This window comes from Calypte anna, chromosome 27 (genome assembly GCF_003957555.1).
Source record: "Calypte anna isolate BGI_N300 chromosome 27, bCalAnn1_v1.p, whole genome shotgun sequence".
In the NCBI taxonomy this organism is placed as follows: domain Eukaryota; kingdom Metazoa; phylum Chordata; class Aves; order Apodiformes; family Trochilidae; genus Calypte; species Calypte anna.
The window spans coordinates 5,462,193-5,479,605 of NC_044272.1; the positions used below are offsets into that span (position 1 = coordinate 5,462,193).

At 46.4% G+C, this 17,413-nt stretch overlaps 1 protein-coding gene across 1 annotated transcript; it reads right to left on the minus strand.

Moving 5' to 3' along the window:
• Nucleotides 1-2,974: 2,974 nt before the first annotated feature.
• Nucleotides 2,975-4,078, minus strand: LOC115599757 (feather keratin Cos1-1/Cos1-3/Cos2-1-like). The gene is made up of 3 exons (XM_030465769.1): nt 3,977-4,078; nt 3,642-3,720; nt 2,975-3,324 (listed from the first exon to the last, which is right to left on the minus strand). Exons 1-3 carry the CDS (start codon nt 4,076-4,078, stop codon nt 2,975-2,977), a joined length of 531 nt encoding a protein of 176 aa, XP_030321629.1.
• Between the last annotated feature and the right edge of the window lie 13,335 nt (nt 4,079-17,413).

The following is a 17,413-nucleotide window of genomic DNA, read 5'->3' on the forward strand; positions in this document are numbered from 1 at the left end:
TTTGAAACAGGGGCTCAGGCACACCAGGGACCATTGGGCATTCCCCTCATGGCTTCTCCACTGCTCTGCTACTGGGTACCCTCTTACCCTTGAGTCGAAGGAACCAGGACCTGTGGAGGGGCCCAAGGGGAAGCAGGACACTGGGAAGCATCTGTGGCTGTGGAAAAGTCCATGCCAAGAGAGTATACCCTGGTAAGGCCCTGGGTCATTCAATCAAATGTTAGATATTTGAGATATTTTCTAGTATTATTAAACAAATGCAATTAAAAGACAAAAAAACCCCAACAAACAAACAAACAAACAAAACCCAACAACAACAAAGAAAGAAAGAAAGAAAAAGAAAAAACAAAAGACAAGAAAACAAAAAAAATCATTAAAAAAACCATAAACCCAAAACAAACAAACAAGCAAACTACTTTTCAAAAGTGGTGTTTAGGACTGAGAGATGAAAAAACTGTTTGTAATAGATTTGGTTAACGTTACCTAATTGTGATATAAAAGACCTCGTGGCTGGTTGATTATGTGGTATGAAGAGCTGTTTCTCGTGGGACCACATTAACAATCTTTCTCCTGTTGCCAGTGTGTTGCCTCCCCTCCTCCATAAGAAATACGACCAGTATCTGTCATGGGTGGTGGCTTCAGCTCAATGGCCTTCTCCCAGGTAAGAGAGGTGGACTTGCTATGTGGGGAGAAAGACCTGGGAAGAAAGAAGCTGAAGAGAATATCCCAAGAAGTGCTGTGTGGCGAAGGTGAGGTAGAGATTGTCGGTAGAGTCATCATGGCGAAGGAGAGCAGCCCTGCCCCTGCTCAGCGTGGTTCTCTGTCACAGATGCTGCCCTGTCTCTGCCTGTGCACTGAGTGGTGACAGAAGGTCTCCAAGAAGCCTTTAGCCCTGCTGGAGATGGCTGTGAGGGTTGTGTCCCTGGCCACCTCCTTTGTCTCCTTGTGCCTGAGCACTGCAGGTCCAGTGCTGGGAAGTGCCAGCAGGTTCCTCCCTGCCCATCATAGGTGTGTGGCTCCCCTTGGGCAGCCTGGCCCAGACTTTGACAAGCAGCAGAGGTTTGACAAGTGGGTAGGGGTGCCTGTGAGCCGTGAGGATGTGCAGAGCCCGGGGACCCAGAGCATTTTGAAAGGCTGAGCTGTGTCCTGTCTGAACCAGCTGGGAGCTCACAGCAATGGAAAAAGCAGATCTTGGCCCTGGGAGCCTGGGGCCCAGCAGAGGGGGCAGCTTTATTTTCTAAGTTTGGCTGAGGAAGTGCTTTAACTACCAGGTGATGTGGGCAGAAAGACTCCTGGGGCAGAGGTGTGGAATCCCAGCCAGCCCTGAGAGTATTCTGCTCCTCCCTTTGGGCTGAGTTTTGGAGGCAGCTTTGAGCCAGCAGAGGGAGGAGAAAGAACACAGAACCTGGCAAGATTCAGCTCCCACTCCCTGGCAGCTCCCTGGGCAGTGAGTGGAGTGGGGAGCGGGACAGGATCCAGCTTTTCCTGTCAGCCTTGGTGTGGCTGGCACAGGCTGTTGAGACACGGTGTCAGACTGTGGAGGAGCAGGGCAGAGGGCCCGTGGGAAGGGGTGAATTCTGAGCTTGCAGAAAACCCAGGAACCATCCTTTTGGGAGAGGGGATGATGCACATTTTGTGTGGCAAAGAATGGGAGATATGATGTGAGAGCACTGGGCATGAAAGAGGCAGCAAGGCTCTGCACATCCCTCCTGCAGATCACCAAAACCTCCTGTGTGCTGCTTCTACAGTCATGGCTGGAGAGATGGAGAGGGAGTGCTCAGGAAGCAGACCAAAGTGCAGCAGCACTTTGAAACTGAGCCTCTTCTGGCTGTAGCTGGAGGATATGCTGGCAGCCTGAACTGGGAGGGAGTGGGTCCCTGAGAGACCTACAACAAAGGCTAAGGCAATGCAGGGAGGCATGAAATGCTGCTGAATCTCCAGCCTGTGGCTGGACGTCCCAGGGGCCAAGAAATGGTCCAGCTCTCTGTCTCAGCTGAGGAAGAGAGAAGTTGGAGAGCCTGGTGGCCAGAGGTGCACTGCAGAGAGATGTTACTGAGGAGGACAGGGGCATGTGTGGAGCCACCTTTCCCACCAACACCAGTACCAACTCCAGAGTTCACACTGAAGCAACAGCCTCCCAACAGGGAGAGATCAAAGGTGCTGCTGGATGCAGAACCAGCCCCTGGTGCCACCACACCCACCAGTGCAGCTGGGGAGATGGACTCCTCCCTCAGACACTTGCTGGGCTCCCCAGCATATACGAAATGTGCTCAAAGGCAGAGGATGACAATTCTGCTCACAGAGGCAGCAGGACAGGACCAAAGGTCAACTGGCTCTATCAAAGCTAGAGACATCTAGCAATTACAAGGGACAGTGTCTTGAACGATGCCCAGTGCCTGTGTCTCACCCTCCATTAGCTGCAGAAATGATGATGGATTTCTGTCATGCCTGCAAGATCTCCCCAGTGTAACACCTTTCTCTGGGGCATCTGGGAAGAACGTCTGGAGAGAGAAGCACCACGCAGAGGCCAAGGCTGGGATGCAGCAGAACTTTATTGCATTGAAAGAGGGAAAGGAGGTCCTCTGAGTGAGGGCCACCGTGCAAAGAAAATCCAAGGGTAGCTAAGGAGGTCTTGCCCCTTGGCCAGGCTGGAGTTTGCACTGGGTGTCTGCTGGACTTCCTGCCTGCCTGCCCCGAGAGGGAAAGGCGCAGCAGGTCCTTCTCCTGATAGGACTCAGCAGGTGCTCTACAGCCAGGGGAGCAGAAAACAAGAGAGAAAAGGGAGAGAGAAACAGGCAACTTAGACAAGGGCCATGTTTTCAGGGGGCCCAGGAGCACCTCTTCCTGCCTTCCTTTGCAGGTGGAGTCGTGGGTGTTCAGCCCCTCTGACAGCCATGGCCAGGATCTCCGTGCTCAGTCCATTAGCATCTTGTGGGTTCCTGGGGGCCCTCCTGCAGAGCCGCTGGTGGCAGCTTTAGCAAATCCTGCCACAGTAGCGGTTGCCGAAGCAGGAGAGGTCCACACCCCCGGAGTTGATGGGCACTCCGTTTGAGCTGAGGATGCTGCCAACGGCAGCAGAGGTGGAGGAGCCCACGACGGTGTTCTGTGGGAAGGAGCTGAGGATGGGTCCGGGCAGGGTCACCACCACGGGGGAGGGCTCAATGACAACGGTGGAGCTCTGGCACTGCCTGACACAGGGCTCATTGCAGCTGTTGGCCAGCGGGGTCGGGCCGCAGGACTGGCCGCAGGGCAGGCAGGGCTGGTAGCAGGGCTGGCAGGACATGTTGTGAGGCTGGAGGTGCACCTGGGAGAGAAGGCAGTGAGCAGGAATGGAGGGACCTGGTAAGGAGCTACCTGTGTGCCCGCCACGAGGGACCCAAGGCACGTTCTCAGAAGAGAGCTGGAGGCTGTGCAGGGAGGCCCACACGCCCCTTGCTCATCTATCTCCCCGGGCACCATGCAGCAAGAAGGTCCATGCACAGGAAAGCTCTTTCCTCCCCAAGAGCCCAAGAGTCCCCTCAGCCCACACCCAGACCTTCTTTCACCACCCCCACCTCCTCCGTGCTTCCCCTCCCAGCACAGGCAGCCCCAAGCCCTGGGGTACGACAGAGCTTCCAACTCACTTGCTTCCAAAGGAGTAGAAGTGAAGTGGATGAGAGAGTGAGGAGCTGGGATGGCTTTTATACTGCTCCTGCACTGCCCCAGGTCCAGAGGAAGCCTCTGTGGCAGTAATAATAATTTTCTGAGAAGCTCATCTGAAATGCAAAATATCCCAGCTAATGACACGGGCTCTCTTTTGGCTTCCTGCACAGCTGCCTTCTCATTTTCTTATTTGGCTGCCCTCACTCCCCATTGAAGTCTCCATTTTAGTTCTGATTGGGAAGCTGAAGGATTCCTTGGGTGGGAGCTCATTGGTGCCAGCAAAGGATGATTCCCAAGTGCCAGGAGGTGTCGCGTGTATGCCTGGGGTACTCACATGTGCTTCATTACCTTTTTGCCCTTCCATGCTGAGACACTGCTTCCTGTGCACAGAGCAGGTCAGGATGTAGATGACCTTCTTGCTTGTTTTTGGCTTCATGCCCTGTGGAAGTTGTTTTCTTTAGGCCCAGACCTGAATAGCTACAGTCTTCCCTTTGATATTTTTCTAGCTCCATTATCCTGATGTTCTGTGGCTGTTGTTCTAAAAAGTGCCTAAGAATATCAGTAAAAACTCATGAGACTACTTTGAATCTGTAGTTTTCCAGAAGGCAGCTCAGTCTGCTGCTGAGTGTAGAATCATATCCCCCAGGAACCATGGTGTCCCAAGGCAAGGGGATCAACTGCCACACAGAAACTTTCAGAATCAGAACTGACCCCTGGTAGTGATGAGGCTTTGGTGAGCCTGTTCCCAAGGAAACATATTCTTTGTTTGAGGAAGATCAGGAAACACAGAGTTTCTTTGGGCCTTTGGGAGCTGGATGAGATACCTTCTCCAGCACTGAAATACCTGCAGCCACATTTGCTTGGGGTACTGTCTTGTTTAACAAGATGTGCAGCTGCTGACCTGTTCCATGGCCTCCTGCAGGTCCCTAGATCTCCACTGCTGGCTTCCCATCTGCAGGACAGGATCCAGGCCTAAGGAGGTAACACAGTCCCTGTTCAGCACTGCCATCTGGGCAGATGGCAACATCTTTCTCAGATCCAAGAGACATTGCACAAAGTGTCCCAGTGGTGTGTGTCTCAACCTGTTCTTCCCCTCTGAATGCTGAAGGTTGTCCATGTGTCTCCATCACATTTATTTGACTATTACAATGCTTTTGTCCCTAGTAGCCTGTGAGAATGTGGTGGGAGGGAAGGACCACACTGAGGTTCAGCTTGGGTTGCAGAAGAACTTTATGGATTTACCAGAGGGAAATTAGCTTAAAAAATTGAAAGCTCTGAAGCAGTGAGCACCAGATCATCCAAGACCTGTGGTCTGAGAGCTGGGTGGGTTTTTCAAAAGGTGTCTGACTGCCTACATCACAAAGGAGGGGTGCACCAGATCACTCCAGGGCTCTTTTAAAAATACCCAAAGGACCCAAGGAGCAGAAGACAGCAGAGAAAAGAGAGAGGAAAAGTAGTGAGAAACATGCAAATTATATATGTACCATATTTTCATATTTTCATTTTTTCACCTCCCTTTTTTGCAAATCTCCATCCTTCCCATTCCCATTCTTTTCTATGCTCTTGACATTGTACTATCTTCTGGGGAGCTCACCACCTCTTTGGGCTGATTCTTGATTCTTCACGGAACCTTCCTCCTTCTGTCCCTTGGCTACACAATTCCATAAGGGGTGGCCTGGACAATATTGTCCACCTTCTGGGACACTGTGCTCTTCCCCTTCTTCCAAACAAGCTACGTAGGACTGGACACTGGAATGCAAGAAGAAGAAAGGCAGGTGTTAGGTTACATCACAAAATCTCAGGCTGCATACAAAAGAACATGAAATTCAAGAAGTGTAGGGCAATCCCAAACACTAATACTGGATGATGGAGAAATTTAAACAGCCCTGATGAGAAGGAATTGGGGCTGTTTCTGTGGAGAAGCTCAACTCAGTCCAGTAATGTTCATTGCCAGCCCAGAAAGCCAACCATGTTCTGAGCTGCATCAAAAGCCTGACCAGCAGGTCAAGGGAGCAGATTCTCCCTCTGTACTCCACTCTTGTGAGACACCAGCTGGAGTACTCTGTGCAGTTATGGAGCTCCCAACACAGGAATGACCTGGAGTTCTTGGAGTTACTCCAGAGAAAGGCCAAGATGATAAGAGGGGTGGAGCACCTCTGCTATGAGGACAGGATGAGAGAGTTGGTGTTGTTCAGAGTGTAGAGAAGAGGACTTCAACGGGAAGACCTTAGAGCACCTTCCAGTGCTTGAAGGGGCTCCAGGAAAGCTGCAGAGAGATTTTTGACAAGGGCCTGGAGAGATGGGATGAGGAGGAATGCTTTTAACCTGAAAAAGATATTTAGATGAGATATTGGGAAATAAGAAATAAAATATTGGGAAACAGGAAATACTTTCCTGTGAGGGTGGTGATTGACTGTCCCAGGTTGCTCAGAGGAGTTGATGAACTGTGGATGGCCCATTCCTGGAAATGTTCGGGCCAGGTTGGGTGGGTCTTTGAGAAACCTGGTCTAGTGGGAGGTGTCTCTGCTCATAGTATTGGGGTTAAGGCTGGATGATCTTTAAGGTCCCCTCCAACCCAAACCATTCCATGATTCTATGAATCTATGAACACAGAGACAATGGCAAGTGGGGAACCTGATTAAAGCCCTCAGCCAGCTAATCTCAGGGCCATCGCAGGACAGTGGTCAACTCATTAAATGCTCCACAAGCCCAGAGGAGTCACAATGGCAGGCAGGGAATCCAAAATAGTGTGCAGAGACGAATGGACACTCAGTGCCACTCTGTAGGTGTGAAACCCATAAAGATGATTTCAGTGGGATTGGCTCAAACTGAGGGCTTTACTCCTTAGCAATATGGGAACATGTTATGGGATGCATGGTAAAAGCATGTAGGGATTATTCAAGACTCATAATAGGAACTTCTGGGGCAGAACCAAATATGGAGAAAGGGAAAGACACGTGATTTGGAGAGGAAAAAATACGTCAAAAAAAAAAAAAAAAAAAGAAAAAGAGGAATAAAGGAATAAAAAGGGCACTCACCTGTGAACAAGTGGATGGTCTGTAAAATTGTCTGGTCACACCCTAAGCCTGATAATTGCAGTGTCTCCTACCTTCTAATTTAATTAATTTTCTACTTATTTCTTGGCATGGAGAACTGTTTTTTTCTGCGTAAAACCGTCTGTATGGAGGTCTAAGTGCCAGCAGCTGGAGTTTGACCTTGGGTAAGAGGGCACATATGTTTGGAGTGGTCATATCTGCTCATGGATCCTGCCTGTGTTGAGCTGTGTGGATTGCTTGTGTGTGTATGTGTGTGTGTTTTCGTGGAATACATTCTGAGTCATCCTGACCATTGACCCTGGATACATGGAACTATGTAAACATTTCTAATAGGCTATCAGATTTAGTATCACTTACCAGGAAGTGCTGCAACTCTTTAAGGAATCCTGGACATGTAGGTCACGTTCAGTTTGGCCTTCAAGCTAAGCCAGAGGTGAAGCTAATCACAGGGATAACTCCTCTACATTGCACTGTTTGTCTTTGTGTCTCCCATCTGCATTTTTGTGGTCACTAGAGACACTTGATCTGATAAGGACATCACTAAGCCAGGAGGAGGCATCCTAGCGAGACAGCTTTGGTTGGGAAAGGACAAATAGTGACTAAAAAGAGCACGAGCAGAAGCTCATCTTTAAAGCTCATAAGAAATCAATGGCTATCCACTTGTTTATTCAAGAAATCTGCTACCCAGTTGTTTATTCATCCTTCCCTTGAGCCTGATATTGGTGTTGAATCTGTTAAGTTCACTGCACTATTGAACATGTTAAACAGAAATGGATCCCCGTGGCATACACTGGTCCAGCGAAAGTACTTCAAGGAAAAGGATTTCACGCACTAGCATGAGAAGACTCAAGACTCCTTCTGACCAGGTTGCATGCAATGATTTAAAGATGTGTGCAATCCCCCCAGGGGGACCTAGAGGCTAGCACCACCCAGCCCTGCCCCTGTGGAAGTGTGGAATGCTTTTTTACCACTCATTAAGACTTGGAAGAAAAGTCATTCCCATGTGGTTAATTAGGGAGTTTTTCCAGTTTTGTTAGTTTGCTTTTATTGGCAAGGGATATGGTAAACAGGATGATTTTAGTAAGCTCTCAAGACAGTGGCATCTTTTTCTGTTTTCTTTTGTCTGAGCCTTTCTCTTTTTTTCTAGTAAAGAGAAGACTTTCTGATGTTGCAAATTCAGTGGATCAATGTGCCTTTGTGGGAGATGGGGTATTTACCTCTGGTGAGCAACCTCTGAGCCCAGATATTTGGTGAAGGTTTATGAGACTAATTCCTTGTAAATGTCTCCACTGAGAGTAAAATCTCAGATAGTAAAATCACTTTTGATGAATCAAAGGCATTAATCTCAGGTATTTTCTTCACCCATGAAAAGACAGCAGAATTTTCTATGGGTGATCCACCAACTCCTACATTAGATGGCAACCTCTGCATCACCTACAAGTCTCTTCACACTGGCCTGCATAAGGGCACCAGATTAGATGCACAGCTCATATCTTTATTTAGACTATTATCGTTCAGAGTATAACTGTGATAGATGCTCTGACATTTAAAATGAGGTACAATTAATTAAACTGTAATATTTCTGTATTTAGACATTTGTATTTGTCATCTACTTACTTTCAGCTCTGGAGATACTACAGGTGTTTGACACTTCTATTCTTTTGCAATGTTTCCCAAATATTGAGAAAATTGGCAGTAGCTCAAATATATGAGTTTTCCCCTTTCTAGAGCTGAAGACACAGCCAGGAGCTTCTGGGAAAAGCTTGGAGGACAGACCAGCATTGTGGTGTCAAGCTGAACCACTACTACAAGCTACCTGAGCAAGGAAAGGAAGCAGACAAAGGCTTCTGCAGTCGGATAGAAGAAGCTTCACAATCACAGGTCTTCATTCTCCTGGGAGGCTCTGACTGCTCCCCCTGGTCTGCTGAAAGGGAAGATATCACTCAGGTGAAATGTATTAAAAAAATTTCTAAGTGCAGGTGACCCACTGATCACTGATTGGGAAATATTATCTGCAGTACCAGCTGCTCACCTAAAGGAAGAACCGGGTAAGAGTATGAAGTTTGAAGGCAGCTTGGGCTGCAATGAAATAAGACGGTAGAGTTTAAGATCCTGAGAGGAGTAAGACAAATAGTAGCATCAAAACCATGAAAGCAGATTTTCATGGCTCAGGGATCTTGTCAGCAGGGGGGGGCTTCCTAGGGGGAATGCAGACATTGGTTTTACCACATCGCTGAGCTCAGGGCAGAATCTGCATGGTGGAAACATTGCCCACAAAGAAGAAAGTTCCAGATGGGGACCACAGAACTAATTTGGACTACAGAAGTCCAGGGAAGGAGATAAGATGTAAGGTCAATTTTTTACCTTATTTAAAACCTGAGTATGTGAGTGATCAGGTATCTTCCGCCAGGAAACTGGGGCAAGGAGTTTTGCCTCAGCAAAGCAACGGAGAATTCCCCTGAGGTAGAGAGAGATGTGAAAAACACTGGAATAGCCAGGGGTGGGAATCCAGTTAAACAGAAAAACTTCCCCAGCCTCAGGCTGCTGCATCTTTTTCACATTCTGAGGTGCAGTTCTAGGAAGGGATTTTTCTTCCTTGGGCTATTTTGACCAGGAGATAAAGCGCAGGAGCTCTCTTCTGCAACTGTGTGCCTCAGAGGAGACTGAGAGAAGAACAAGAGCAGGACAGACCAGATGGATTGTCAGAGTTTAATGCTAATCCAGCAACTAGATGAATGACTGCTGCTCTCTACTAACCCTTATGGGGAAAGGAGAGAGAGCAAGGAAGGGAGACAGAGAAGAATCTAAACTGCACAGCTTTAATGAAACAGTAGTGATGAAAAGAAAAATAATGAAATACATATCTCATTATTTTCACTCTCTTATGAAGAAAAGCTGAGGGAGCTGGGACTCCTTAGCTTGGAGAAGAGAACACTGAGGGGAGACATTATTAATGTCCAAGTATCTAAAGGGTGGGCGCAAGGAAGATGGAACCAGACTCTTCTGACTATCTCCCGGTGACAGGACAAGTTAACCACAAAAAGTAGGCACAGATGCACAAAAAAAGTGTTCAACTAAAAGAAGATATACATAAGCCTGTTTCTGTAAAGCATCAAGTCATCTGTTGGAAATTCTGTCAGTCCATGTAAAATTAAGCACTTAGGTTATTGAGATACAAATCTCCAGGGGATAGCACATTTAACTCTGGCAGACAGCTGAGTGTGATTTCTCATCACTTATTGTCATAGTTTAATACTCTCTGACCAAGTTCTAAAAATTCCACAGAATGAGAATTTAATGCTTAATAAAAATCTACTTATCTAAAGGTATTTATGTTACATGGCATTTTGATTTATCAAAATCATATAGCAAAGTACTGGAAGCACATCAGAGGCACAATATATCAGTTGCAATATACAGCTGGGTTACAAGTGTGATTCCCTTCACCAGGTCCTATCTTATCACCATTATGATGCTGTGTCCCTTTTCAGTGAACAAATGCATGTGTTGAATCCAGTTCAAGTTCACTGCTCTCTTCAAAGTTAATGTGTCTGTTCATTTTTTATACCCTGTTGTGGACTGAGCCACATATGCAGTTACTCAATCCTTACTGGATAGGACACATACTACTAAGAAGGGTGAGTGAGTCCTGCTGATCACTCATTGCCTCTCTAGTTGCTGCATCAGGTTGTGAATGGGGATCATAGCATCTCTGCTGGTGCGATATTGTCGTCAATGCACTTTTGAAATAGCAATTGGCACCTGCTTGGTGTTAGTTTTCATCAACCCCACTACAAAGGATTTATCTGAAAGGCCAAGCAAAGCATGCAGCCATTCTGTATTCTCAGTCTTTATTGCTGCAATAGCCAAGGACCAGCAGTATCCTTTCAGGTCCTTTAAGTTACCTCCTTTGAGGTAGTCTATGCCAAGGATGAACAGAGCATCTGGACCAGTCACTATAGGGTGTTTATGCCACTTTATTCTAGTGAGGCTCACATCAGCCTTCACAATACTCCGTTCTTTAGATCCCTCTGTCACTCCAGGGTTCTGTCACTTTCTGATTCGATGGCATTAGGGTGCACTGTGCACCAGTGTCCACCAAGGTACCAGGATGCCAAAGCAAAAAGGGGCAGGCAAATAAGAAAGGAAGGGAAGGAAGGAAGGAAGGAAGGAAGGAAGGAAGGAAGGAAGGAAGGAAGGAAGGAAGGAAGGAAGGAAGGAAGGAAGGAAGGAAGGAAGGAAGGAAGGAAGGAAGGAAGGAAGGAAGGAAGGAAGGAAGGAAGGAAGGAAGGATCATGATCCCTCAACTTTTTACTATGACATGTATGGGATAGAACACTCTGCTTGGTCAATTTTGATCATTGATCTTGTCCATTCCTCCTAAGGGAGCCTTCAGGTGTGATCTCTTTACTTTCTCCTTCTGGAGGGCAAAATTTTCCTTAGAACTGATCAGTGTCCTTGGTTCTGCACACCAGTCTCTAGCAGTAATTATAAACATCAAATGTTATCAGTCCCAGAAGCAGAGACTGACTGAGAAACTTGCTGTTAATTTCAGCAGGTGGAGCTACTTACAAGAAACTTATCTAAAAGCAAAATGACAAGACAGAAAATTACCTTTATCCTGGCCCAAACCAGGACAGACTGTCAACATTATGCACCAGCTACACAAAGAAGTTACTCTGTTTGATCTCCTGTCCCTTCACCCTACACCTCCTCCACCATTGTGAGCTGTTATAATTTCTGTAATACCTCCTCTCCAGTAGTGGAGAATCACCAGTGTGGCAGCAAGTGAAGCCCCTCTGTTCATTAAGTCTTGGAAAATTCCTGTATCTGTGGACTGAGCTTTTCCTCTGACTAAAGAACTTTTGTGCATTTCTCTTTAGTGTCCCAGAGAGCAGTTGTGGTGGAAGGTGTCAAAAGCAGCCATGATGACCAACAGGCCACGATTTTCTTCCTGAAGGAGTAAACATACAAGCATTTGCAGTGAGGACTTCTGAGGTGACACAGAAAGCTCAGTCTTTGTGTCAAAGTGGGAGTGGCAGTCACAGATGGAATGTTTCCACATGGTTATGATTTAGCAGATTTATTGTGAAGTGGATCAAAAGGTTAAATTTTAGCAGCCCTTAATCATTAACCAATTTAAAGATTAAGAAAGTGATTCAGTAGGATAATTTATAATTAAAACAGTGTCCTAATTATAGATTTGAAGATTACAAGACTCATATTAAGTTACTACATAGTATCCTAAATCAAAGTGTCTAGATGTGCATATGTATAAAGACAAACCATGCAAGCAAACACTGACAGAGATATCTGGATCTCTTCACTCTCCTGAAGGCAAATGTGTGTATTGACTGTTGGCACTGTTCCAAGGTGATAGGGTGGGGATAGAAGAGAGGTGAGCTGAAGAGTGTCCCAAAGCTCTTGTCTGCTGTTTATGAACTAGATATCATTGTAATCCCCAAAGAACAGGGAAAGCAGGAGCCAGGTATGTTAAGGGGGTGCCTTAATATGCTCTCTTTTGCAATCCATACCTGACTTGTCCCATGTTGGTGTATGTCCCATGTGTGAGGGGGAACCACACCAAATGTCTTGTGGTCCGAGAGTGTGCAGGGAATGTTCCATCACCATAGTGTGTTCAGTCAGAAGGAGAGACAAGAGAAAGAAAATAAGAAGTAGACAAAAACTATCAGGGACAAAAGAAATGGTCTGTGGAAAATTGCATGGGGAATAAATAACTTCATTTGCACATGAAAACAAAGTAAATAAAATTGTCATCTGGTTCCAGTAGGAGGATGATTTTTATTCTATTCATGCCTAGTGAAAACCCAAAGATGTGTGAGGAAGGATTCAGGGTTTAATGACAAAAGGTCATTTGAGGACCAAATTGTGAGTACGTCACAATATGTGGTCACTAATAGCTAATGCTGTTAATGCGTTAATAATGCACAAATAATAATAGCATTAATAACTAATGCTACTATTATTCATTTTTCTGTCCCTTGTATCTGATTCTGTTCTCTTCATGAGACAGATCTTTCCCTGTCTCATTATGTTCATAACTTCCGGGGTAATGTGTAAAGCAAATGCAATCACTTAGAATTGCTTGAGGTTTTAGACTTTTTCAAGACTGAGCAGCCACTAAGAAGTGCAGAAAGGAGACATGAACTGTCAACTTGGTCATCACATATTTTGTGCCTCTTTGACCACAGCTGGGGATGGATTTGGAAAAATACTGTGGCTGCAGGGAGCTCCAGGACCATCTTCCATATAGCTGTGATTTTTTGTCTTATCTCCTGCCATGGATGGTTCATCTTCCACAATGGTGGACCCCTTAAGAGCAGAAAAAAGTGCCAGTCCCCTGGTCCAGATCCCAAGGAAGGAAGGGAGAGGTTGATCACCAGAAAGTTTCACTCTCTATTATTTGACTCAGATTGGATGCTATGGGGTCAAGAGCTTTTTGACTTCTTGAGGTACTGTGGGTTTTGTGGTTAGTGACCTGCTTTCCCTCAAGAAGCAGAAATGCTCTGTGCTAGGCTTGAGTCATGATGAAATAACTGCATGATCTTTGAAAGTGTCAGGATCCTGAGATCTGCTGTGGACTAACTGACTGGGGGTGATTTTTTCTACCCCATGTAAGGGATCCAGTCTTCTCATGGAACTATTGCTGGGTCTGAGTGTCTGTCCTCCTCTTATTGTAGAGGAGTGCTTACTTGCTCCTGAATAAGGGAAAGCCACTGTGACTCCCAGCAACCAAGGGCACACCTCTTCTCCAGACATGGACCCTTAACTCCTCCCTTTGAACTGGAACTCAACAGCTATCCCTTCCTACCAAAAGCCCAGGAATATGAACTGCAGTCCCCCAAGTGTTCTCTAGACTGTGGGATTCTAGGCTTTGTCCAGCAGTGGAATCAAACAACAGGGAGGGATCCACAGTGTGCCATTTCCTTCTCTATCTCTCAGGAATGTAGACTATGCACTTTGAAGTGCTACAGAAAGCAATGCCCTACTCTGCTTTGGGGTTTGCTTGTCATGCCTAAAGAAAATGACTGCCCAGACAAAAGCAGGGGCATGTGAAGAAGTGAAGAGTGAGGACTCTCAGACCCTGAGAGGAGTGGCACACAGAGGGGTCTATTCCCTCCCATCTCCTGTCCATACTACATAAAGGTAATGCAGACCATCAGCCCCTCCTCTCTTTTGCCCTCTCTTTGCTTTGCTGCTGTTCCCCTGAGCTCCTTTATCCCCATATGTCACCTGATCTTCAGAGTCCACATCCCTCGGGTGCTGGGCAGAACCCTGGAGCCCTCTCCTGAGACAGACCTGCTGGAGGGGCCCTCAGAAACCCACCTCTGACAGCATCAAGATCAGGTTGGATATATATATTTATATCTGTATTTTTGTTCTTTATCCTATGTGTTATTGCCTTTCCCCTCTTCCAGTAAATCTATTTCCAATGGTTTTAATTTACAACTTTAATTCTCTCGTCTTTAGTCCCCTTTTATCTTCCCTTTGGGCGGTTGAAGGGGGGGTAAGAGAGAACAATTCTGTCCTCTGGTGTTTTTTCTGCCCATACTAATCAATGACACAGGGTAAATTCATTGTTTGTTAGCATCACAGGGCCAAAGCATCCCATTGTAAATTATGGTAACCAGTTTATCCCATGTCAAACAAAAAGCAAAATCACTGCTTTGCTTAAGGAATAGGTGATAGGTCAGAGTAAAAATGGCCTTACAGAGCTCTGACAAATATTTCCTGCTACAGAGTGTCAGGCTCTTACAACAACTCATTATATACATGGTAATTTTGGAGTGCATTCACTTCTGAATTGCTCAGCTGGCTACATCCTTGTAAGGTGAATAATTTCCAGGGTTCTTGGGGAAGACCTAATAACACAAACCCATGGTACCTGTTTGCCATGGTTCAAAATCTTGTGTGAAGGACTCTGAGTGTGTGGCTGGAAAGAGGGGGGAAAGTCTCAAATGCCAGCCCGTATTAGCTGGCTTTGATCCTGTGCTGGTGCAGCCACCCACGCTCCAGGGTGGGATGTAGGACATTATGGACTTCATACTGGCTGGGGAAAAGGCTGACCCTGATTATCTTGCTTGGGCAGCACTGCCCTGGTCTTCTCTGGTCTTTTCCAGGAGCAGCAGAGAAAACCTCCCTGGGAATCAGGGGAGTTCAGGAGTTCTAGGGCCAGCTTCCAGCCCCTGTGGCCGCAGTTAGCAAGTTACTGAATGCCCATTGTTACAGAGTGAAAAGAGGCACTGGTCACCCCTGTCTGGCTGCTCCTGAGATGTTTTGACAGGTTTAGAGAGTTGTTACCTCCTAAAGAAAGGAAAGAAACTGTATTGATTTGAAAATGCCAGGTCAGTTCCAGAATTCAGCCAGATCATGTTTACATGTAAGAAAAACCAAAACAAAGACATGTAAAGACACTAATTAGCAGGTTGAGAATTTTTAACAATATTGTTAATGTGTCATTTAATGTCTAGCTTAATGTAGTTACCTTCGCTCTCAAATCAATTTTTTTTTGAGGGGCTGGAACATGTGCTGAGTCAGAGCATGGGTTTAGTACCTGCCAGAGGGACCTTGGATGGGTACATGTCAGCAATTTCCTGCAAGCAGTTCAGAAGCTCCCCTTCCTTGGATAGGTGACATCCTCTAATGTCCTCTGCTGGTGAAAACAATACATTGGAAACTTCTGGCTGTCCTTGGGGCATGTAGGCAACACCCCTTCCTCTCCTCCTGCAATGCAACACTCTCCCTTTCCTTTCCCCCGATACAGGAGAATGTAACAATCTCTATGAGTCACCTCCCTCGCATAACTTCATGTAGAGCAAGAGGAACATCCTTCTCCAAGAGCCTGTGGTGATGGTGCCCTTTCAGGGCTTCCAGGGTCCTCATCAGAGTTCAGCACTGGTCAAAGTCTATATCCACAGGGCATATTTTGGGGCTGTGAGGACATTTCTCAGGAGACAGAAAGTAAAGCAGAGCCTCATGGCCACTGGTTCTGGACAAACCTTCCTTAGCTCCAAGGTACAGGTCCTGAAAGAAGCCTACTCAACATGGTCCACTGGGAATGGTGAAGGGTCACCATGTGCCAGAACTTTCACTAACAAGTTTAGGAGGATGCAGAAGCTGAAGAGGCTACAGCTCTCATGGTGTGCTGTAATGACAGGCAGAAGGGTTTCAAGGACAGGAATCTTCCTGTTTTTATAGGCAGAAGATGTTCTCCAAGTTCCAGAAAGGTCCCACATAAGCAGATGTTAGCTGTGCACTCCTCAGCCAGATACCCAAAGGCTTCTGTGTGAGAAGACGTTACACCCCTCTTCTTTCCTCCATCCTTCCCTTCCAGCTTTTTCCCTCCCAACTTGACAGACAGGTATTTGTTGATGTTCCTCTGGTGAATCGGCTATGTTACTGGGATTTAATTTAATAAGAATTTTACCAGCATGTTAGGTCTTCTTCCCACTCTGGGAACTCTCTGGGAGTGCTCAGCATGAAATATTGATGTATCTGGAGCTATATTCTATCCTGAGGTGCTCCAGACCTTCCCTCTTGGGCTGTTATCCAGCATCTCCTCCCATCTGCCTCTCTCAAAGGTGAGTAGGCTGGAGATGGGCAACAGGTTGGGAGGAGACACAACCAGAACAGCAGAACCAGACTGACCAAAAGGATACTCTATGATATATGATGTCATATGTTCAGTGACATAAAACAACAGAAAGAGAGGAGGAGTAGAGGGGTCATTTGTTATTAAGAAGTTTGTCTTTCAAAGAAACTGCTACATAAATTCTGCCTCTGCTTCCCTGGAGTGGCTGACTGGTGCCTGATGATTGGAAGTAGAGATTAAATCTTTTTAGTCAGCTTTATTTCTGTATGCAGCCTCTCCTTTTCTTTATTTAATTGCCCTTATCTTGACCCATGAGTTTATTAACTTTTTTTTTCTCCTTGTCCCACTGAGGAAGGCAGCTCAGAAAACCCATTGGTGGGTGCCTGCCAGTCAGACAAGGTCAGCTCACCACACTCCTTTTGGCATTCTGTCCGGAGCTTGAGTCAATGGCACTTTGGCACTGAGCATGCTAGAGCTGTAGTCATCACAACTTGGCAGGCTGCTGTGTGAGTCAGGGAGCTTCCTTGTTGTACGGCTTCCCTCTGGGTTTGGCTGAGCTTGGGAACATGTTGAAGGAACCAAAGGGTGTGCGCTATGTCCTGGTACTGAGGCCCTGACCATGTCAGGGGAGCCTTCCTGTGAGGAGGATGAGGGAATGAACCTTCCTCTTCCTTTCTGGGACTGATATGGGCTGGTTTGTTGCACCTGAGGCCTTTTTTGATCCTTACATGAGCTATTAAATTAACAGCTGTACTAATTAGCATTGTTGGCCTATTGCGGGGTTTGTGGAATCTGCTTTCATTCTGGTGTAAGAGGGGTTAAATTTTGGGTGAGGCAACAATGAAATGTGCCCTGAGGTGCTCAGTACTTGGGTGGCAGTGTGTGTGGAAGGGCTTAAGCCAAGTGCCTAAGGCTCTTATTACCTCCCATAGCCTGAGATTTTACACTTGAACAGGATAGCAGTCCTGGAAAATTGATGCAACACCTGATAGAAGGGTGTCTTGCCTGCCCTAGTGAAAACCATCAGCTTTTAGTACTGACCTGGGGATTGGTCTGTGCCTATCAATTCAGTTCTACCAGAGGACTGTGGTTAAGACAGGGA

Excerpts from the sequence above, each read along its gene's own strand:
- LOC115599757 (XM_030465769.1), bottom strand. The coding sequence starts at position 4,078 with ATGAAGCCAAAAACAAGCAAGAAGGTCATCTACATCCTGACCTGCTCT. Across the intron at positions 3,721-3,976 it reads AAAAAGGTAATGAAGCACAT|AGGCTTCCTCTGGACCTGGG; the intron begins GTGAGTACCCCA and ends TTACTGCCACAG. Across the intron at positions 3,325-3,641 it reads CTCTCTCATCCACTTCACTT|CTCACTGCCTTCTCTCCCAG; the intron begins CTACTCCTTTGG and ends CCTCCATTCCTG.